General features: G+C 33.3%; 1 protein-coding gene across 3 annotated transcripts in view; it reads left to right on the top strand.

The window, feature by feature from the left end:
* The window catches only part of NIPBL (NIPBL cohesin loading factor), a 198,499-nt gene that overhangs the window by 73,466 nt on the left and 101,470 nt on the right, over positions 1 to 23,563 (top strand). For all 3 annotated transcript variants that reach the window (XM_002745070.6, XM_008992160.5, XM_035291672.3), the window contains 5 exons: positions 8,552 to 8,694; positions 10,447 to 10,612; positions 12,841 to 12,968; positions 16,140 to 16,239; positions 16,793 to 16,944. In XM_002745070.6, coding sequence (XP_002745116.1) covers positions 8,631 to 8,694; positions 10,447 to 10,612; positions 12,841 to 12,968; positions 16,140 to 16,239; positions 16,793 to 16,944 — 610 coding nt within the window. In that variant the 5' untranslated portion in view covers positions 8,552 to 8,630. The remainder of the gene's footprint in view (positions 1 to 8,551; positions 8,695 to 10,446; positions 10,613 to 12,840; positions 12,969 to 16,139; positions 16,240 to 16,792; positions 16,945 to 23,563) is intronic.

The raw sequence follows: 23,563 nt of genomic DNA, 5'->3' as shown, positions 1-23,563 counted from the left end.
TAATAATTAAATGCCAGGACACAGGACTATTTTTTTCCTGAGATAGTTTGTAGTTTTGTATATTTTTGTACAATTAAACATTGTGTAACTAACTACAGGCCTCATCAAATCACTTTTACTCTCTAGCCAACTGGGACTATTTAAAGTTATATGCAGTTTTATTAAAGTCAATTCATCGAAATACATAGTTTTACTCATTATTTTATTTCTCAACATACAAATATTTTATAAACTGCTTTTGAGAAACCCTAAATCTCAACCTTATTTACTTAATGGTACTTAGTAGTGTAAATACTTCCTTATAATAGATGTTATAAGTATATTATGTGATATTGTGACACTATTGAGACACAAATATACATTATTGGTATCCAGCATGGTGGCTGCAGAGAGCTCAGCGTTCCAGAAGCAAAGCAAATGTCTCAAGAGAGTTTTAGAACTTTACTTTATTTTGCATTTTTAAATTTTAATGGACGTAATTTGGAACTTTAGAAAAGCAGAAATGTTTTAAAGGAAGTGAGAATTTTTACAGTGCAGCTTATTGGGAACTTTGTTTTTGAGCTAGGATTTGAGGAAGATCCTTTCATTAGTATCTTAAATAGCATATGAAAAATCTGTTCTTGAATAGCAGACAGGGAAAAAGAATCTGAAGGTGACTTGACAGAAGTGAAAGGCTTCTGCTGGAGAGGTGCCACTCTCTAGGGACACACTGACCTATTTAAAATAGTAAGTAGTACCACATAGATTTATTTATTTACTTAACCTGTGTAGCTATTTAGCATTTATATCCCACCTGTTTTCCAAAAGGATTTGAGGTGGTTTATAATGTTAAATGTAATATAAACTAGGACAATAAAAATATCCTAGTTTAAACTTAAAAAAAAAAAAAATCCTTTAATGTGAGAAGGCTGAGCAAAGGACAAGGAGAACTTTTTCATTCTCCCCCCAGAAATCTTGCTCCTCTCTTACTAAAGCCTTCAACCATCTCTCCAAGTGGTGGCAGGGAAATTCTAAGGTCTGACCTCAGTTCTTAGCATATTTATGTTAACAGATCTACCCTTAGTTTCCTTCAGCAAACTTTGCTGTTGCCCAACAGACTGGGCTGCAGCTAGACTATAACAAGGTCTGAATCTCACCCTTGTGGCATGAGTATGCTTTTCCAAATTCTTAGTTTCTTCCTTAGATATTATCTCCCTTAATCTTGTGGGTGGAGCTGCTTCCTCTATTTGCCATTGCTGTATTTTGTAGAATCCTTTTTATACCTGCTAGTTAACCATTTTTTACTACTTAATAATTCTTTATATTTTTTCCTGTTCAAAAAAAGTGTGTATACACACACAAACACACACACTCACACCTACTACTCTACCACCAAAAAAATTAACATTAGCAAAGAAAAAAGGTGTTAATTAGCTAAATATTCCACATATGTGAAATTTCAGTTTATTCAAAATAATGTTATAATCACACAAGATGACAACATAATATAACAAATACTGAACTAGAGATGAAACACTTATATTCTAGTCTTGGCTAGGTCAATTACTAGCACAGAGGCCTTACATTCTCTGAAGAACTTTTACTGTTTGCTGTACCCTTTTCTTGGTTTACCTTTTTTCCATAGCAGTGTAGATATTTCCCAGTTTTGTTTCCTTTAGACAAGCATTAGAATATAAGATTTGCTTAGAAACACCTGAGTTCAAATCCTATTTCTGCTGCATGCTTTCTGTTTAGCTGTAGGCAAAGTATTTAGGCTCTGAAACTTAACTTTTTACATCTGTGAAATAGTGGTAATCTTTATAATGCTTTGATATTGGAATGACTAAGGAAAGGGATATGTAAATATCTGACACATAAGAAGTGCTAAAAAATTTACTTTATTTCTTGCCTATCCGATCTATTATAATTTCACTTTTATCAACCCTCAATAAATTACTTCCATAACTATAGCTATAGTTCAGACCACTTTTGTCAGATTGTGAATTTCCAGATTCCTGCTTTAGACATTTCCAGCGAGATAGTACACTGGCATTTTAATCTGAACAATTCCAAAATCACACCATAGTTACATGTAAGTACTGCAGTATTCTAACAGAGCTTTCATTCTGTGTCTCTTCCTCCCCCACCCTATCTTCCTTATCACTTTTAAATTAGTCTTAACTGAAAAATTAAGGATGTGGAAAAAGATAACAAACTCCCTTGCAGGCTCCAATTGACCTTTCTGGCTATATGCTCTGTCTAAAGCATTTATGAATATACCCTGCATATTGTATTAGTCTTTAGCACCTACCTCAGTGTACTTCATAGAATATACTTAACATAGGTTTCATAGGTAATTATTTAAATATTCAGAGAAATCTATGTACATGTAGTAGCAACAGGAGCCTTTTTTATTTTTATCATAGTTTATATTACTATTTTCCCTAAAGTAATATTCTAATAGTAATAAAAGTCCAAGGAGTACCACCAAAACGAGAATTCCCCAACATCTCAGCATACATCCCCATCCCTAATAATTATTGTTAAAGGTTTAATAATATATTTTTAAAGTCTTTTTTTTATGCCTAGGCCATCATTTTTATGAAAATGTATTTTAAGCAAAAGTATTTAGCTTGGCCAATGAGCTTATAATACGCACATTGATATTTTCAGCTAACAATATATCTTTAATGTACTTTCATAAATTTTAAGAATCTTTGCCATTCTTTTTTATTTTAGGGCCAATTTGTGGAGAAATTAACATATAGAACATCACTGTAAAGTTGATTCTAGTTTTAATTCAATGATTCTTTCTCTTTTCTCTCTCTAAAGTATGTACCCCCTTTACAACATTCTTGTGGCCGAACTCAAATTTTAAAGGGTAGAGGATGTTTCCGTCTTGTTAACCATTGTACTTGGGCTGCCTAGCATAGTGCCTGACACAGTAACATAAGATAAATATTAATTGGATGCATCATGATGAAGAACTAAATATAATAGCAATAGAATGTTGTGTTGGGTGCCACTTATTACTCAGGGTACTTACAGGGATTGAATGAACTTTTATGTAACCTGATATGGTATTTTAAACTGTTAACTATTAAGGATAGTAACAGGAAAATGCTTTAGTTATGTTAAAGAGAAGATGAAGCAGATTTTTCTGGAAAACAACCCAAAAGTTTAAAGCAATTTCAATTATTAAATTAAGACAGATTGAATAGCGATCATTCGAGAAGTTACCAAATTCATATCTTACATCCATCATGTATTTAGCTCATCGTTAGTGTATTCACAGATGGAAGAAATAAAAGGGGTTTGTACTTGGTAAGATTTACTTCTTAAAATGTCATTATGCAAATTTTGAGAAGAAGGGTTATGAACTTAGTATAAAACATGTCATGGTGTTTACTTACTCATAATAATCTTGTATCCAAAACTGATTTTCCTCAAAGCGAATTTGGCTTTCTGCTCAATAGTTCAGATCAAGAAGAAAGTAAGAATAATCGAAGTGCCATAGAAATGTGCATCATATACCAAATGTGGTTATAAAGTAAGGAGTCTAACTCCATAAAGCCTTTTTAGTGTCACATGGTATAGTATACTGACTAACAGTCTCTTAAACTAGTTGCTTCAGTCAGCATGTAAAATAATATTAGAAAAAAGAATGAGACAGATCTGCATAAACGAAAGATTTCTGAGATAATATACATGGCAAAAGCAAGATGCGGAAGAGTATATAATAAATAATGGCTTGCATTTAATGAATACTTACTACACACCCAGCACAATTCTAAGAACTTTACACATACTATTTCATCCTCACAACAAAATTTAAAATAATAATAATTACCTACCTCATATCAGAGATGAGGAAACAGGTACAGAGATTCAGTAAGTAGTCCAAGGTTATGTAGTAAGCAGGGGAGTTTGGATTCAAACACACAGTCTAATTAATCTCTTTCTTCCTTGGCTATATATTTTTACTATATTGATTATATGTGCATCATAATCTCATGGATGTACCATCATTTGTTATACTAATAATGTTATACATTTTAGTTGTCATTTTTAATGTCCATGTGCCAGCTAGTCTGGGTTTGACTCCAGCTGTATGACCTTAGGCAAATTATTTCTCTTCTCTGTACATCACATTCTTCATCAAATAAAACTGGGATGTTAGCATCTGAGGTCCATATGAGGATTAAATGAAAGCAGATTAAGGTGTTTATAACCATTTTTATTACATAGTAGGTGGTGAGTATACATGAGTTACCATTTCTATTTTTCAGTCACTAAAATGTAGTAAAAATGTTGTGGGAATATCTACATGTGTATGTTTTTCAGCATGTATGTAATTATTTCTTTAGGGTATATTTCTAGAAGTGAAACTGTTGAGAAAAAATTATGCATACTTTTTAAGTCTTTGGTTATAGGGTGCAAAGTGGCCCTCCAGAAAGTTTATCTACCGTCAGATAATAAGGATGCCTTTTATTCCAAATCCATCCAAATTTTAATATTATTATAATTCCCATTGATACTGTTGTATTTGCATTTCTTTTGTTTGCTTGAGGAAGTTGTAAATTTTGTAGTGAAATTAAATGGAGTCTTTAAAAATCTTGGCAAATGATTAAAAGTTCCCTTCAAACTCATTAAACTGGGCTAAATTGAAAATTTACTATAATATCTTCCCCTAATTAAGCATTCTTTTGATTAAACCTCAAGCTATTCTTAAATTTAGTTATAAATGATTTCTCACTCAGTATATTTTGTTTTATTTAGTTATTAGTATTACAACAGTTAAATTTTTTTCTGCTTTCTATTGCTGGTATTTATTTCTCCTACCTTATCATTTAAGTAATTGTAGGTGAGCAAGCCCAAGGCTATGACTTGTAGTACTATGATGAAATATATACCAGAATGCCAAATAATTATTTATAATAGATATTTCAGAAGTAGGAATTATTTGTATTGAAAAGATGCCTTTTCCCTCTATTTGTTTTGAAAAGACTCCTGTTCTTCCTTTATTCTCCCAAATCTGTTTAGTAATGCTATTAACTTTCTGGATCACTTACTATGTGACAGGTGGTATGTCAGGTGATATATATACATTATTTTATTCCCATCACCACTTACATGGTGAGCTACTTTCCTTACTCTTACATTTTTTCAAATCAGCAACTCTCATATGGCTTTGCCTGGTAACCCACAATTTTAAAGACATTTTACCTGAGCTCACAAAGCACTGTACAGGGTACCCTTGTATTTCTATTCCCTCTATCCCTTTCAGTATTCAACCCACTAAATTTATTTTATACTCTACTAACCTGTCACCAGTCACAGATTGTAAAACACTGCCTTAAGTGGCAGTTCTAAAGCCCTCATTAAATTCTTCTTTACAGTTTGGTTGCCATTTCATTCTGGACACATGTCAGCTTCAGTGTTACAAAATACAGTATAGTTTCACAGAGCCAAGCAGTCCAAAACATTATTTAATCCAGAGCCAGGAAAGTCATGTCTAGTTAGGTGTATATTTGTTCATTTTTAGAATTCTAGGAATGCTATTTCTTGATGGAATTTAGTCACCTTCCGACAGAAAGTAACATTTCCACCGGATTACTTATATTTATTAAAATCTGTGACTTTAGCTAAGATTGTAACTGCATTTCTACCAAATTCCTCTGCTGTTTTTCAAAATCTTGGATTCCAGTGGAATTAGCCATAGTTCAGCAGTGAAGATCAAATACTTCTGTCAGTAATCATTTATAAACATATAATTAAAGCACTTTAAGCCAAGTAAGTATTGTTGCTCCCTGGTCCTTCCCCTTTACTCCCAGTTTTTAGTTGACATCAGTATTCATTGCATTTTTATATCACTATGAAAAGCACAATCTTATGGTTAGATTTATTTAGATTTATTAATCTTCTAGTTCATATATGGGTGACTAAATACATAGTCATTTTTAGGCTAAAAATTCTAACCTGGGGTTGGATCTGCTGTATTTGTTACCTGGGACTTAGGAAAACAGGTAGCCCACAGTAGAACCCCAGTATATTACCCTTTTTAGGTTTCTATCCTCTGAGTTAAATAATTAAATACAGTCACTTGTTACTTAATCTGCTTGCATATGGCAGTGTACAACAGTGCGTTGTATGTGAATAACCAAATTTTTGTGATCTGTAAGTAATTTTCATTCATTGATTTCTTTCCATTAATTACTACACGTAAGTTGGAACTTTATTAGCATAAACTTATAAAAAATTCATTGTGTTTTGGTGACCTTTATCAGGAGCCTTTAAATTCCAATTGACTTTTTTTTTTTTTGGTTCTTCCCCTCCCCCCAACAATTTTTTTTTGGGGGGCCAGAATCTCGTTCTGTGGCCCAGGCTGGAGCCCTCTCGGCTCACAGCAACCTCTGACTCCTGAGTTCAAGCGATTCTCCTGCCTCAGCCTCCCAAGTATCTTGCAGGCACACATCACCACACCCGGCTAATTTTTGTATTTTTGGTAGATACGGGGTTTCACCATGTTGGTCAGGCTGGTCTCAAGCTCCTGACTTTGTGATCCACCCGCCTTGGCCTCCCAACGTGCTGGGATTACAGATGTGAGCCACCGTGCCTGGGCTCCAAATGACTTTTTAAAGTGCTTGATGTGACTTCGAACTGCAGTGTTGCATTAAATTTCTTTAGTAATAGTTAAAGAATCAAATTGTAGAGTCCACAGTGCAGCAAATTGATAGATATAGGATAGCCAGTAGTGATTATAGCTTTCCTATGTTATTTCCTGTGCCTTTTCCTTTCAGTGGGCTTCTTCTAGTAAATTTTGTCCGTCATTTACCAAAGGAAAGTAATGTTTTTTCCTTTAGCTGGCAATTAGTAAAGAGTGTACATGTAAAGGTCTTTAGACTATGAAGGAAAAAGAGGAAATGATCACCACAAAGAAAAGATGGTTAATCCTCTAGATGGAACTGGAATTTTGGATGGTGGTTCTATGAATGCCTACTTTATAACTCTGTTAAACTGTGTGTGTGTGTGTGTGTGTGTTTGTGTGTGTGTACTCACCTGTTTAATGTATTTTTGCCTTTGTTCAGTAGGTCTTATATTTATAAAAATAATGTTTGGGGGCAAAGGAAATTCTTAATTTTACCTACCTGTGTACTTCTACATTAGAAAAATACTTATTTACAAAGTTGCATTCAGACATATGAGTAAGGGAAATTATTAGTATTATATCATTTAAATGTTTGACATTTACAACTCAAAAGTTTAAAGAGGTTCTCTTACAAGTTACTGACTAGCAAATACAAAAGTGTTTATCTTAAAAAGATAAACACTTAAGCTTTTTAAACTGGAAACTACAATTCAGTTTTCAGTCTTAGCTCTGTGACTTAATTGATGTAGACTTCCATTTGCTGATGAATTTATAAAGTAAAAGTAATGTAATGAAAGTGTATCTTTAATTAATGTGTACTTGTTAAAATATTATCTATTTACCAAAAAGGACTTATACAAGTACTGTTAAAGGAAAGATAAATGTTCCACAAGCCATATGTTGAAAATAAGAAGAGAAAAATGTGGGGGCTTTGAACAGAATACCCAAGTTATCATTATGTGTCTCGTGTGTAGACAGAATTCCATCATGATAAATACTAAACATTTAAGTCAATTAGGTCATTTTTATGGGGAACGTTAAAAATGTTAACACATGCCTTTCTCTGTCCTTTATGTGGTTGCGTATTGATTATGTGACTTATAAGAAACATGTAGTGGTGGTTGAAAGGACAAGCTAAGTATATGAACATTAAGTAATCATGCAAGAATGAAACAAGACAAATTTCAAAAGATATCACAAAGGAATATATAATTACTTACAAAATAATATTGGGCAATAAATGTCATAAGTTCAGAGTAGATTAAGGTAAGATACTTACTTGGGTGAATTAGAGGTTTCATGAAATAGCGGGAACATGCTTTGGATCTTGAAGAAGTATAGAATTTGGACCAAAGTAGTAATAGTCTTCAGGAAATGTATTAAGATGAGAATACACAGGGGAGATTTGGGAGAATGTGATTAGATCAGGTTGGTTGGAGAGGATAGTTTATGTAGGATAGTGATAAAAGACACAGCTAGAAAGGCAAGTTGAAGCTAGACTATGAAGTTAAATGTTTAATGTGCTTACAATGTGGAAATGAATTACAGTGCTTGTTGAGGTTGATCAAGTATTTCTATCTAGCAATCCAGCCTACAGTTAAGAAGCAAACTGGAACCAGATTGCTTGGGTTCAAATTCTTGCTTCACTAATTACTTTAAACTCACTGTAAATTGATTTCCTCTTAGTAAAATGCAGAAAACAATAGTAGCTACCTTACTAGGTTGTTGTGAGAACTAAGTGAGTTAATGTGTGTAAAGCATTTTGCAGTTGCTCAACATATAGTAAGTGGTGTATTAAAAAATGACTATTATATAGGTTGAACGAACAAAAGCAGAAACTTTTCTTATAGTGATTTAGCATTTTCCTGGTAGTAATGTATCTTACATATTTCTACAAATAATTGTCTGTTTTGTGTATTGCAGTGTTTGGGAAATGGGAAGTAATGACAGCTGGCACCTGAACTAAGTACTTTTATAGGCAACACCATTCCAGAAATTCAGGATGAATGGGGATATGCCCCATGTCCCCATTACTACTCTTGCGGGGATTGCTAGTCTCACAGACCGTAAGTTTGGTTAATTTATCTAATTTAAGTTCTGCTATGTGTTAACAATAATTTTTACAGAGAATGTTTCAAAAATTATTATAGGTTCTTTAAAACGTATTTATAAAAATAGTTACTCAAACTGCCCTTTAAAGAAAACAAAATTGACAGCCTGTTATCTAACTTCTTTATTATCTAACTTCTTAGTGATGTTTATTTTGGTGGTCATGTTCATTAATCTGTTGGAGTTTGAGGTATCAGCAGCCTATTTTACTCTGAGTACTTAAGAATTTTAAAGAACATTGCCAGTCTTTTGAGATTTATTTAATATAACTCAATTTTTCAGAGATTTATTCTTTTGTTAGGCATTTCTAACTATAATTCTTAGTCCTTGAGTAACGATGCAAAAAGCTACCTACAATTTTAGTCATTGTGTCATCCTAACTGAATAAAGAAAAGGAAAAAGATATGAGAGGAAGAAGTAGTAGAAAGTGAGAGGATGGCATACTTTTCTTTGTATAGCATTGTGCAAGATTTCATAATCTTCATATGAAGGTCCTTCATATCAAGGACTTCATAATAAGGGAGCTAGGAAAAAGTATCTTCAAGAAATGTTTGTGTTCATGTTCAGTATCCTCCAAATACTATTTTCCTAGCTTTAGTTTAGTTTTGTTTTGTGAATTTCCAGTTGGTTTTAGGGGGGTAAAATAGGTAACAGCCCATAGCTTTGAACTTAGGAAACCATCGTAACTAGTTTATGAGGTCTAAAAAAAGTGCTCGAGGTGATTGGATTAACATTACTCAGGTAAAAAAACTTTTTGAAACTATCTTTAGTTTTTATTATCACATTGTGGTAAGCAAGGCATAAATACTTTAGAAGTACAAAATCAAATATGCTACCAGGAATCTCTTTTTGGTTTTTCTCCCTATGATACTTGCTATATCTAATATTTTAAAAGTTTGTTTTTCCAATAACCCCTGTTTATTAAGTAATAATTTTATTTTCTTTGTTTTTATTAATGAAAATCCTGTTAGTACCTATTGGGGCTGAGAAGCATGATAATTATACTGTATAGGTGATTAGAAATTAAGCCCATAACAAAGACACCTGATATTTTAGTTAGCTTTCTTAACCTTTAGACAAATGAACAAATTTCTATTAGGTGAACAGAGATTAAACAGCCGAATTTAAGCTACCAGAAAACATTTATGTTCTTTTGTTTTGCTATTAGAAGAGAATAAAGAAGAGATAACTATTTAGGAATTTGTAATTTAGAAGAATGTTTTTATATTACAGAATTCTATGCTATGAATGCTTTCTTGCTAGAGTGAGCTATTTATTTGTATATACTTAAGCTTTTAAAAAATGTTACTTATCTACTTTATGAAGAGTCAGATATTGTTATTTGGTTCATTTGTATGAGCTTACTAGTGATTCTGATAAATCTTATAAACAAGAACAAATGAATTGCTATGTTGGAAGTTAGTTTGTAACCACACCCTTGTGGCTAGTCATTTGTTAATAAAAATTTAAGGATGAATACAAGGGAGCTGAATTTTATTCCTAGAGACTAGTATAATCTATTATGGTCCAGGTGTTGTTTGGGGAGTTTTGTAGGGTTGATTGAGGTTTGTTAGGAAGAGGAGAAATGCCTTTTAATAATTTGTCACATTGATATTTATAATTTATTTTTAATCTCAAAATACAGATAAGCACCAAAGAGACTTCTTACAGTCACTCAATTTCTAATAATCTGATTTTATTCCAAATAGTCCTGAACCAGCTGCCTCTTCCATCTCCTTTACCTGCTACAACTACAAAGAGCCTTCTGTTTAATGCACGAATAGCGGAAGAGGTGAACTGCCTTTTGGCTTGTAGGGATGACAATTTGGTTTCACAGCTTGTCCATAGCCTCAACCAGGTATCAACAGATCACATGTAAGTATGATCAATTTTGTGTCTAATATAAGTGAAAAGTTTTGGCCTTACTGAGATAATCTGTATTCCTGGTTTTATTTCTAAAAATTTTAGATACATAGTTTATTTTTAAAATATGTAAGTATCCAAGAGAGAATATAGTCTTATTGCAATAAGAGATTAAAGAGACTTAAATAGGCAATAGTTATTTTAAGATAATAATTCTGATCCATGTAGCTCTATGGATATCTTTTCAACTCTTTTGAAATGATCATGGGGGAGCCATCATCTGTGCAGAGATCTAAAGTTGTTTATGAAACCATATCCCTTTTTCCTGATATTGCCAAAGTGGTTAAAATTCCCAGTGTATAATGGACTGTGCTATTAGCTTTATTTGGAGTCGGCTTATATGCTTTTCATGAGAAGTATAACAAGAATTCAAGGGCTACTTCCATGAGAGGCTGCTATACAGTTTGGAACTAAGTTTTCCTAGATAGGGAAAAATAGCCCAAACACACTTATTGAGCTATGAGTTTATTTAATAATTTCTAAGTCATTTTAAAACAGAAGAAATACAGTCCATTCTAAACTAATCAAAATAATGGAAGGGTAGAGATCTGATTATAGGCATATATTTTCACACAGTAAACTTTTAAAAATGAAATTGACTTAAATTATACAGCATATTTACAATTTTTCACACAGGTATACTTTTAAAATTTATTTTTCACTCCAAAACTAATACATATTTATAACAACAGCACAAAAATGGGTAAAAGGTAAAATCTCTCACTCTTATCCCTTCACATCCCACCATACAGTGTTACTCATGTAACCTTGCATTCTTTATTATTATTTTTTTAATTTAAAGATTCATCATGTAGGGGAATGAGGATAAACACATTATAATGGAGAGGTATCTGCATTAGACGCAGAATATATTTTGGGGGCATTTTTAAAGCTGATGACTCTAAGGTGAGATACTTATTAAATGGATTTTCTAATGGAGGAGTTGAGAAATGATTGGTTAAAAATCAGAAAGAAGTATAATAGTACGCGTATTTTGTCAGTCTCAAAATTCAGCAATATCTAAATCACTTCTTTTTTTTTTTTTGAGATGGAGTCTAGCTCTGTCACCCAGGTTGGGGTACAGTGGCACGATCCCACAACCTCCACCTCCTGGGTTCAAGTGATTCTTCTGCCTCAGCCTCCCAAGTAGCTGGGATTACAGGCACCCACCACCACGCCTGGCTAATTTTTGTATTTTTAGTAGAGACAGGGTTTCACCATATTGGCCATGCTGGTCTCAAACTCCTGACCTCAGTTGATCCACATGCTTTGACCTCCCAAGTGCTAGAATTACAGGCGTGAGCCACCATGCCCAGCCTCTAAATCAATTCTTATGCTTGTGCACACTTATTCAGTAGTTTTCATTAGATATTTAAAGATATAAGAGAAATAGCACACGTAAAATAAGGACTTATTTTATGGAGAGTTCCCTTAAGATTGCCCTAGTCTTATCAGTGGACACCATCTTTATAGATCTTCATGGCTAGATCCAATGAGTAGAAAATTGACATGTAGAATATAAAATTTAAAACACTGCCTATACTTAATTTTATCATTACCTCCCATGACTGTGAATTTAATTTGCTACTTACATTGAAGTTTATAGAAAATTGCTGCTGTGAAGTATACTGAAGTTTGCTGTTCGGTTCCCCCCCTTCTCCCATGACATTATTTGAGAAATCAGTATAAGATGGAAAAATTACATAACCTCTGGGTCTTGTCCTAATCAATGTGGCAACACTATCTTGTTTGTAAGACATTCCCAGAAAGTTAGACTCACTCATATTCAGATGTAAGAAAATACATTCCAATACCAAATATCAACTTTTTGTATAACTATCACTTCTCTATGCTTCCATTATTTTGAGTAGTTTAGAATGGACTGTATTTTTTTTTTCTATTTTAAAATGACTTGAGAATTGTTAAATAAACTCATAGTTCAGTAATGTAGTGTTTTGGGGCTTCTTTTCCCCAACTGTGAAGTAAAATAGAAAAAATAAAGATTTGTATTAGAAGAATTTCTCTCTGTTATATATTTTGATAATTATATTTCTCCCAAGGATAGCATCTTTGAAAATTCATACTGTTGGCCATACCGGTGTGATTTACTTTTATATGATAAGTCTTCTTAATGAATCAGTCACCATTTTAATTTGTGGTATGTATTTTCTCAATGTCAGAGAGTTGAAAGATAACCTCGGCAGTGATGATCCAGAAGGCGACATACCAGTCTTGTTGCAGGCCGTCCTGGCAAGGAGTCCTAACGTTTTCAGGGAGAAAAGCATGCAGAACAGATATGTACAAAGTGGTGAGTTTCTTAATAACTGAATTCCCATATCAGAACTTGTTTTATACAAATTTAAATCCAGGTGTCTTCTTTAACAAGCTGACCTGTCATCATGAATGCCAGGTTAATGCCTTCAGTCAAGCCAAGTACAAGAAGGAAACTAAATTGATAAGATTCTTGTAGTTTAGTATGTAACTAAATTCCTTTGGAATTAGACAAAGCTTTAAGTGCATTTTGTTAAATATTTTGGAATATATTTACTTAGCTTAAAAATATTTTTTTTGTTTTAGAAAATCAGAATTTGAAATGTCATGAATCAAATATTTGCAAAGCTTTTGAACATGCACGTTGTAGCACTTATATAGTTTTAATACTGATAGTGATTATATTCATGGTTTTCTAATAATTGATTTAATACTCCTGTTGCCTTAGCAACAGAAAAATTGGTGTATTATTATTGAAAAAAAATTGAGTTATAGTATTATAAAATAATAAAAATATTACATTCAACACAGTTAATTTTTATGTAGTCACGAAGTACCTGTGGGTTAAGAGCATTGTTCTGTTCAAGCTTACCGAATTTGACAAGTCCAAGTGCCTGTTTGGCTCTCAAGATTAAAACAGTCAGTGAGGGAACGGTTTAGACAATTAGGAAGGTTCAACCTTATTAACTGAATAACTGTATTTAAAAATTGTACTAGCCAGGCATGGTGACTCATGCCTCAATCCCAGCACTTTGGGAGGCTGAGGATTACTTCAGGCCAGCAGTTCAAGACCAACCTGGGCAACATGGTGAAACCCTGTCGCTACAAAAAATTAGCCAGGCGTCATGGCATGCACCTGTAGTTCCAGCTACTTGGGAGGCTGAAGTGGGAGGATCGCTTAAGCTCAGGAGGTCAAGGCTACAGTGAGCTGAGATTGCACCACTGCACTCCTTCCTGGGCAATAGAGTGAGACCCTGTTTCCAAAAAAAAAGAAAAAAGAAATAAAATAATTTTGCCAAATTCATGTTGGTTTACTTTGCTGGCAGCATTTCCATGATGCTTCCCATTCCATTTCCTTTAAATAATATTGCTTTGCTGATTCTGTGTATTTGTGTTGTTTGGTGTTTTGAAAGCAATTGCATCATTATTGTCGATTCCTCAAAATACATAAGGGGATGCTTCTGACTGACTTGCCTTTTAACAAGTTGAAGGTAGGTATGCAGGACAGGGCTGTATCTTCACAACTGCAATAATAGGAGACAGATAAACAAATAATGAAAGGAAGCTAGAGTTAAGAATGCTTTCTGGGAAAATGTTGGAATTGAAAGAAAATATAGAAAGAGAGTTAACTGAAAGAAAGACTAATAGAGTAAGAGTATTGTATGAGAATGAGTAAATCTAATATTGGATAAATGAAATTTTCTAAGGCTACTAATACTACATTTTGTGACTTACTTTTTGGGTAGTAAATCACTCTTAAAAACTTTTAGAGTGTTTGCCTCTCCGTCACATATTTTTTTTGTTTTATACTATACATACTCATTTTCAGTCCAAAATATTGTTTGATTTCTATATAACCCACTTTGTAAAAGCATAAACTAGCATTTAAAAATAACCAATTAATTGCATATTGTTATTTTTTAAAGCATTTTCCTAGTGATATATGGCTTTGGAATTTTAAAAGTTGGCTGGGCCTGGTGGCTCACACCTGTAATCCCAGCACTTGGGAGGTGGAGGTAGGAGGATTGCTTGAACCCAGGAGTTCAAGACCAGCCTGGGCAACACAGAAAGACTCTGTCTCATTGAAAAATTAAAAATGAAATAGAAATTTAAAAAGTCGATTTAGGGGTTATTAAGTTTAAATATGAGTTATGTTTGTAGAGAAAATTTAATAAAATGCAAGTCACTTTAATCATAGTTCTTTGGAACTTAGAGCTCATTGAAAGGACTGTTAGAATTTCATTTACCCCTTTTGTTTAGAAAGCCATTGCTTTCAAACCAGTAATTCCAGTTGGTCCCAGTGATGACTGTTAATTTGGGGCAGGGGGGAGGCATTTTAACTCCTGTCTCATTGTTCATCTCCCTTAAAAAGAAAAAAAACCTCCAGCAACAATAATCATAGTAATTAAGTTATTAAGCTATGGGGCAAAACAATTTTGTGCTGAGTTTGAGTTGGCAAAGAAAACTCAGAATTTGAAATTTAGACTACATGCTTAAGAAAACATCCTATCAATGGTAGACTTAGAGTTGATTTTGAAACCTAATGTCATTCAGTTACTGACTCTAGAGCTACAGTCCCTTTGTAGTACTCATAGCAAATGAGCTTTTGTTTCAGTATTTCTGATGAAAGGCACTTTTTGTAACAACAGCAGGAAATGAAATACAGAAATGTAATATGATTCCTGCAGCTGCCAAAAAAGAGATTGGCTATAGAAATCGTAAGAAAATTCAGGGTGTTAACCATAGATTTTTATCTGATTTTGAAAAGTCTAAATAAGTTAATTTTTCTGTCTCCTATATAATGAAATGCCATTTGTGTAATTGAGAAATACTGTCTAGTTTGAAAATAAATGTAAGAACCAGAATACTATTGTCAAGTTTTTATTTTGTAATCAAATATTCGATTAATTCCTACTATGTAACAAGCAGTTATTGAGAAAGAAGGAATAGGTACATTCTGTTTTGCTTCAAAAGACATTCAGATGGAAATCGCAGGAATTCAAACTTTCAACCCATAAATAAAGTACTTTTTAAAACCTATGTCTGAACCACGATAATACAGATAGCTTTGTGAAATTAAGTTCCCAAGCATGATAGATGTATATGATAAATATTCATGTAATAAAAACTACTCTGAGTCCTGTTGGAGAAGGAAGTGTGTTGTGTTAGGGACAAAGTTAGATAAGACAACTTCTAGAAAAAGCTTTTCATTTATAAGGCTAAATAATAGAATACTGAGTAAGCAAATACATTTTGTTTTAAATTATCTCTATTTCTAGTCTTGGATTAGTTATATGGAAAATGGTGCTGTAATAACATTGTTCTTGAAATTTGCAGTTTTACAGTGTCTATATTTTGCTCTTTGAAATGAAAACATTGGTCAGAAAAATCTCTGGAATGTTTGTGAAAGAATAACTTATTTCAGTTATTTAAAGGACACTTTACTGTTAGAAGAAAATAACATTTCATATTTTTGTGTGTTGCATAGGAATGATGATGTCTCAGTATAAACTTTCTCAGAATTCCATGCACAGTAGTCCTGCATCTTCCAATTATCAACAAACCACTATCTCACATAGCCCCTCCAGGTAATATATGTATATATCATTTATTAAGTATTGTCTTCTGTGGTGAATATGCTGGTGAATATATGGTTCATACATTTAGGTAGTGGTGAATTATGTAGAGTTTAAATAGTTGAAATGCTTAATCTTAAATAGTAATCCACTTGTGCATTTGCCTTAAAATGTTGTGTATGGAAATAGTTTAATATGCTCATTGAAATAGCTACCATCGTAGTAATGTAATTTTATACAAAAGAACGTTAAAATAACTGATGTGTTTGAGATAAGAAAATTTAGGGAACATAGCTTTAAGTACCTTAAAGCTTTGGTACACTTACATAAGCAGAGTAAACAAATTGCAGAGTAAATGAATTACCTGCTTTTAAAAACCATTTATTGTAACTCTTCTATTAACTGTAAATAATTTTTATGTTATTTGACTATTTGGCAAGATATTTGTTTGCATAGATTTTACATATATAAGCTAGAGTTTAGAGTACTTTGTGACAGTCAAATTTCAAAGAATAGCATGTTTATTTTATTTTCTTATATTTTTTATTTGGGTTTTGGGTTTTAGCCGGTTTGTGCCACCACAGACAAGCTCTGGGAACAGATTTATGCCACAACAAAATAGCCCAGTGCCTAGTCCATATGCCCCACAAAGCCCTGCAGGATACATGCCATATTCCCACCCTTCAAGTTACACAACACATCCACAGATGCAGCAAGGTAAGAAAGTTGTTTGTAACTTTACTGGGAATGTCTGAGTGCTTTAATTCTAAGCAAATTTGTTTTTGTTTTTGTTTTTTTAGATATAATTATTAAACACAAATGAAATACTATAATATATTCTTATTTGTCAATAAGCCTTTTTAAAGATATGACTTAAATCATTAAAACATGATACAGTTATCATTTGGGAATTTGTTATTTTAGGAGGTGAAAGGAGTAGTGCCATTTTGGCTTTTTGGATTCAGTTATTATATAAGTATATTTAGGCATGAAATTAAGAAGAACTACTTTTTAAAAAATTTCTCCTTCTTACATTAGCACTAAGCCAAGGGACAATTACATTTTAGTTGGTAAAGTAGATACAGTCAGCCTTTCACATACGTGGGTTCTGCATCATGGATTCAACCAAATACGGAGTGGAAATATTTGGGAAAAAATTGAGTCTGTACTAAACATGTACAGACATATTTTCTTATCATTACTTCATAAATAATACAGTATAGCAACTGTTTACATAGCATTTACATTGTATAGGCATTGTAAGTAATCTAGAGATGATTTAAAGTACTGTATAGTGCATAGGGCTATATGTAAATACTATGCATTTTATACCAGGGAATTTGAGCATTTGCAGATTGCAGATTTTGGTATCCACAGAACACACTAGAACCAATCCCTCATGGATTCTGAGGAATTACTATTATGAAAAATTTCCTGTACTGTAATAATTTATAGTAAAAATTTAGTATAGTACAGTAGAGGAAAATCTTAGATGCAAAAATTTGAGATTAGATTACTAGTTCTTAATTGATTACTAGTTCTTAATATCATAATGTTGATATTATGATGTCTTAAGGTTATATTGCCTTGAGCTATATTTCAGTTAATTATTGATTTTTTATTAGTCTAAATTTATTTGTATGTTTTAAAGAAATTTTTTAAAAGCAGAAAAGTGCAAAGGATAATAGAAATCATCTTTTATTTTTTCTTTTGAGACAGAGTCTTGCACTGTCTCCGGGGCTCCAGGCTGGAGTGCAATGGTGTGATCTTGGCTCAGTGCAACCTCCGCTTCCCAATTCTCCTGCCTCAGCCTCCCAAGTAGCTGGACTTACAGGCGCACACCACCACACCGGCTTATTTTTTGCATTTTTAGTAGAGACAGGGTTTCACTATGTTGGCTTGACTGGTCTCAAACTCCTGACCTCATAATCCGCCCATCTTGACCGCCACCACGCCCAGCCAAAACATCTTTATTTTTGTCCTCTTAATTAATGGCAAATTTTTTAAATTTGCTTTTAGTCACTAGTTTCTATATGTGTTTTTTGTTTATTATGCATAAAATTGAAACTTTATTCATTAATAAACTTATTAATTTATAAACTTTTAACTTTGTCATCCATCAAAACAGCTAACTCTGGTTTTCCAAAACTAGATAATGAAATATTAGGTTGAGCGTTTTCACACATGAACTCAAGGAGAAACTGGGAAGCAAATTCGACACATTGGAAATAGACACAGCCAGGTGTGGTGTCATTTATAATCCCAGCACTGTAGGAGGCTGAGGCAGAAGAATCAGTTGAGCCCAGTAGCTCAAGACCAGTCTGGGCAACGTAGTGGGATCCTGTCTCTACAAAAAAAAAAAAAATTAGCCAGGTGTGGTAGATCACTTGTACTCCATTTGTAGTCCCAGCTACTCAGGAGGCAGAGGTGGGAGGATTGCTTGAGCCCAGAAGATCAAGGCTGCAGTGCGCCATGATCTCAGCATTGCAGTCCTTCCTGGGTGACAGAGTGAGACCTGTCTCAAAGAAAAGAAAAGAAATAGACCCTTAGAAAATTACTGAATTGAGTATGAGTGCCAAACATACTATCTATGTTTATATGTAGATGCTTAATATTTGTAAAATACTAATATACTCTGGTACACAAAAGTCTGAGGGACATTTTACATGTAATTAATGAGAAGAAAAATGTCAAAAGTGCACGTTTGTTTCTTGTGTAAATGTCCATATACACATCAATGTGCATAAAAAAAGAATGTAAATTTTAACTCTAAGAAATGTAATGGTTTTTACAAAATTAACTTAGCTTTTTAATATTGTTTGAGGACCTATATTCAGTATTTTGTCATTTCTTAGAAATGCTCAGATAAAGAATTAAAAACCGAGTAATCCCTGAGTAAAGGGATTAGCCTCACCCAGATATTAAAGTTATGCTAAATTTAAAAATTGAGTCAGTACTACCCAAACAGTTTGCATATTCAATGTAATCCCTATCAAAATACCAATGACATTCTTCACATAAATAGAAAAAATCTGTGGAACCAAAGAATACCCCAAAAATTGCCAAAGTAATCCTGAGGAAAAGAACAAAGCTGGAGGCATTACACTACCTGACTTAAAAATACATTACAAAGCTGTAATAACCAAAATCAGCATGGTACTAGCATAAAAACACATAGACCAATCCCAGATTAGAGAATCCAGATATAAATCCACATATTTACAGACAACTTACTTTTGACAAAGGCTCCAAAAACGTAAAATGAGGAAAGGACGGTCTCTTAAATAAATAATGCTATGAAAAATAAACTCAAAATGGATTAAATACTTAAATCTGAGACATGAAACTACTAGAAGAAAACATTGAAGAAATACTCCAGGATGTTGCTCTGTGCAACAGATTTTTTAAGACTTCAAAGCACCAGCAACCAAAGGAAGAAATAGGTAAATGGGATTACATCAAGCTGAAAAGCTTCTGTACAGTGAAAGAAACAATCAACAAAGTGAAGAGACAACCCACAGAATGGGAGAAAATATTTGCAATCTATCTATTTGGCAAGAGATTAATAACCAGAATATCAAGAATGTATAAGGAACTCAATAGCAGAAAAAAAAAAAAACTGATTAAAAAATGGCCAAGAACTGTAATCCCAGTTCTTGGGAAGGATTGGGCAGATCATGAGGTCAGGATATCGAGACCATCCTGGCCATGGTGAAACACCGTCTCTACTAAAATACAAAAAGATCAACTGGGTGTGGTGGTGCACACCTGTAGTTCCAGCTACTCAGAAGGCTGAGGCAAGGGAATCCCTTGAATCCAGGAGACGGAGATTGCAGTGAGCCAAGATTGTGCCACTGCACTCCAGCCTGGCTAAAGAGCAAGACTCTGTCTCAAAAAAAAAAACAAAAAGACGGGCAAAAGATATGAGTAGACATTCTGAAATGAAGACATGCAAATGGCTGGGAGATACAGCAAAAAATGCTGAACATCACTCATCATCAGAGAAATACAAATAAAAAGCACAAAGAGATATTATCATGCCTTAATTAAAATGACCTTTTTCAAAAAGACAGGTACTAGTGAATGCTGGCAAGGATGTCGAGAAAAGGGAACCCTCATATACTGTCAGTGGGAATGAAAATTAGTACAGCTTTTACGGAACACTGTATGGAGGTTTCTCAAAATACTAAAATAGAGCTAGTATATGATCCAGCAATTACTCTGGTAGGCATAAATCCAAAAGAAAGGGAATCAGTATACTGAAGAGATGCACACCCATATTTATTGCAGTACTATTCACAAAATAGCAGAAATATGGAATCAACCTAAGTGCCCATCAATGGATGAATAAAGAAAAGGTATATGTATATACAATGGAATATTACTCAGCCCCAAAAAATAATAAAGTCCTGTCACTTTCAGCAACATCGAGGAACTGGAGGTCATTATGTTAAGTGAAATAAGCCAAGCACAGACAAATATTTTATGTTTTCACTCCTGGGAATTAAAGTGGATCTTATGAAAATAGAGAATAGATTTGTGGTTACCAGAGGCTGGGAAGGGTAGAGGAGGGAGGCGCTGAAGAGAGCTTGATTAATGGGGACAAATATACAGTTTGATAGGAGAAATAACACTTAGTGTTTGATAGCTCAGTAGGGTGAGTGTAGCTTACAGCAATCTATTTTATATTTCAAAATAGCTGGAAGAAGATAATTTGAATATTTTTACCATAAAGAAAAGACAAATATTTAAGGTAGTGGATATCTCAATTACACTGATGCAGTCTTTACAAATTATATGAATGTATTTAATTATCACATATATCCCAGAAATACGTGCCTCTATTATGTATCAATAATAAAACATAATTTTTTTGAAAAGAAAAAAAATTAGTCTGGCAAAGAACAAGGGGATAGTTCAGTAGGACAGAAGAGAATGCAGAAGTAAGACAATTTAGACTATTGAGGAAGGTAGAATTTTTTTTCAACTTTAATTACAAAACTTAGCTGTGCAGAAACGTTCTAAGATTAGCACAATGAACCCCTTCACCAACAAGTATTCTGCCACTTTGTCCTTAAATATATCTGTTAAGAAATATATTGTGCTATATAAAAACCAGAGGTAATAATTGTAAAAAATTAAGGCCAGTATCATCTAATATCTGGACTACATTAGACTTTTACCAGTCCAGTTGTCCTAAATATGTTTTTAATATCTTTTCAAAGCATGTTCAAACCTAGCTTTTCACATGTTGCATTAGATTTTTGCATCTCTTACGGCTCTTTTAACCTAAAGCAGTCTTATACCTTCTTCCCCCATGATACTAATTTTTGCTTTTGAAGAGTTTGTGCCACTTTGGTGGTAGAATATTTCATATTCTAAATTCTACTCTTTGCGGATAGTGGTGTTTAATTTGTTTTCTGTATTTCCTATCAACTAGAAGTTAGTTTTAAAGGTTTTACTAGTTTCCAGGTATACATTTTGACAAGAGTACTTGATAAGCAATGTTGTGCATTTTGCGTTGTATCTTATCATTATCACATAATGGTCTTAGTATCAGTGGTGTTTAGGTGGTGAACATCTGATCTCTTTATTGTAAAAGTACGTATTTTTCCCTTTGCAATTAGTAAATAATCTGTGGGATGATGCTTTGAGATCATGTAAATATATGAATTCCCATTAATCTTTTACTTAAAGGGGGTACATTCCGTGAGTCTCATTTTATCAGTTTTTACATAGTCATTGGAAAAATGATGATTTTTAAAAAATTTTTAGCATTCTAAAGATGACATTTTAAAATTACATAAGAATAGATTGTTTAATAAATGACGTTGGTGATTGTCTAGGTAGTTTGCTATTTCATCTGGATTCCTGGATCTCCTAGAGCAAAAGCATTATAGATTAATAAGCTGTTTATATTTTTTTAAGTCTTAAAATTATAAGAAAAACATATAGACAAATTTTTGGTATTCTAGGAGTTGAGAAGGCATTATTTCTAAGCAGACTGAAAACCTGGATTGTAGAAATTTTTTTAAAAGATTAATTATAAAGTCATGTATAAGAGAATGTAAATATATAAACTACATAAATATATAAATATGGGGGAAACACATAACACAGAGTACTGATTTTTTTAATATACTGAAATCTCATACAGATCGATAAGAACAAGACAAAAATGAACTGAAGAAGTAAACAGGCAATTAACTGGAAAAGAATAGCCAAATAGATACAGAAAGATTTAATAAATATATTAAATTATTGTCACCTCAGCTCACAAAGAGATGCATTCAAGATTAAGATGAAATAAAATTTTATATCAGATGATAAACATTGCAGTCTTCATAGTGATATAAATTGGTGCAATTTTTTTAGAGAGCTGTTTCTTTGATGCTGTCATAAAGTTTAAAATTCATATGCTTCAGTCAGTAATTCAAAATCTACGTCCCTTAAAAGAAAGGAAAAGGGATAAAAACACTCAGACTGTTTTAACAAGTTCTACTAAACAGTAAATGAAGAGATATTCTAATCATAATTCATTCCAGAAAAAAGAAAAACAGCAACACTTTCCCAACTCTTTTTATAAAGTTAGATTACAATCTGGATACCAAAATCAGGTGAAGTAAGGGGAGTATGAGAAAGGGAGTATGAAATTACAAATCAATCATCATATGTGAATATGGAAACAATTTCCAAACAAATATTAGAAACAGTCCAGGCATGGTTGCTCACTCCTATAATCCTAGCACTTTGGGAGGCCAGAATGGGCAGATTGCTTGACCTCAGGAATTCAAGACCAACCTGGGCAAGATGGTGAAATCTCATCTCTCTCTACAAAAAATTAGCCAGACATGGTGGTGCGTGCCTGCAGTCCCAGCTACTTGGGAGATGGGAGTATGGCTTGAGCCTGGGAGGCAGAGGTTGCAATGAGCCAAGATCATGCTACTGCACTGTAGCCTGGGCAACAGAGGAGACTCAAAAATAAAGAAACAAAGTAAACAGTGTTATCAACCTATATGACAAAATTGGATATATAGATGTCAGGAATACATTAATTGGTTAGTAGAAGACAATTCATATGTTCAGATTATGGGGCTGGGGGTCCCGTGAATCTTTTAATAAGTGCCAAAAGAGCATTCAGAAAAATTCAATTTCTATTCATGACATTTAAAACTTTCACTGAATAAGAATACATTAAGCTGGGTGTGATGGTGCACATCTGTAGTCCTAGCTACTCAAGTGGCCAAGGCAGGAGGATCACTTGAACCCAGGAATTTGTGTCTAGCCTATGCAATACAGCAAGACCCGGTCTGTGGGGTTGGTGGGGAGAAAAGAG

Source organism: Callithrix jacchus, chromosome 2 (assembly GCF_049354715.1).
Source record: "Callithrix jacchus isolate 240 chromosome 2, calJac240_pri, whole genome shotgun sequence".
NCBI classification, from domain to species: domain Eukaryota; kingdom Metazoa; phylum Chordata; class Mammalia; order Primates; family Cebidae; genus Callithrix; species Callithrix jacchus.
Note: the sequence above shows the minus strand (reverse complement) of the source record. Positions and strands in the feature narration are given on the sequence as shown.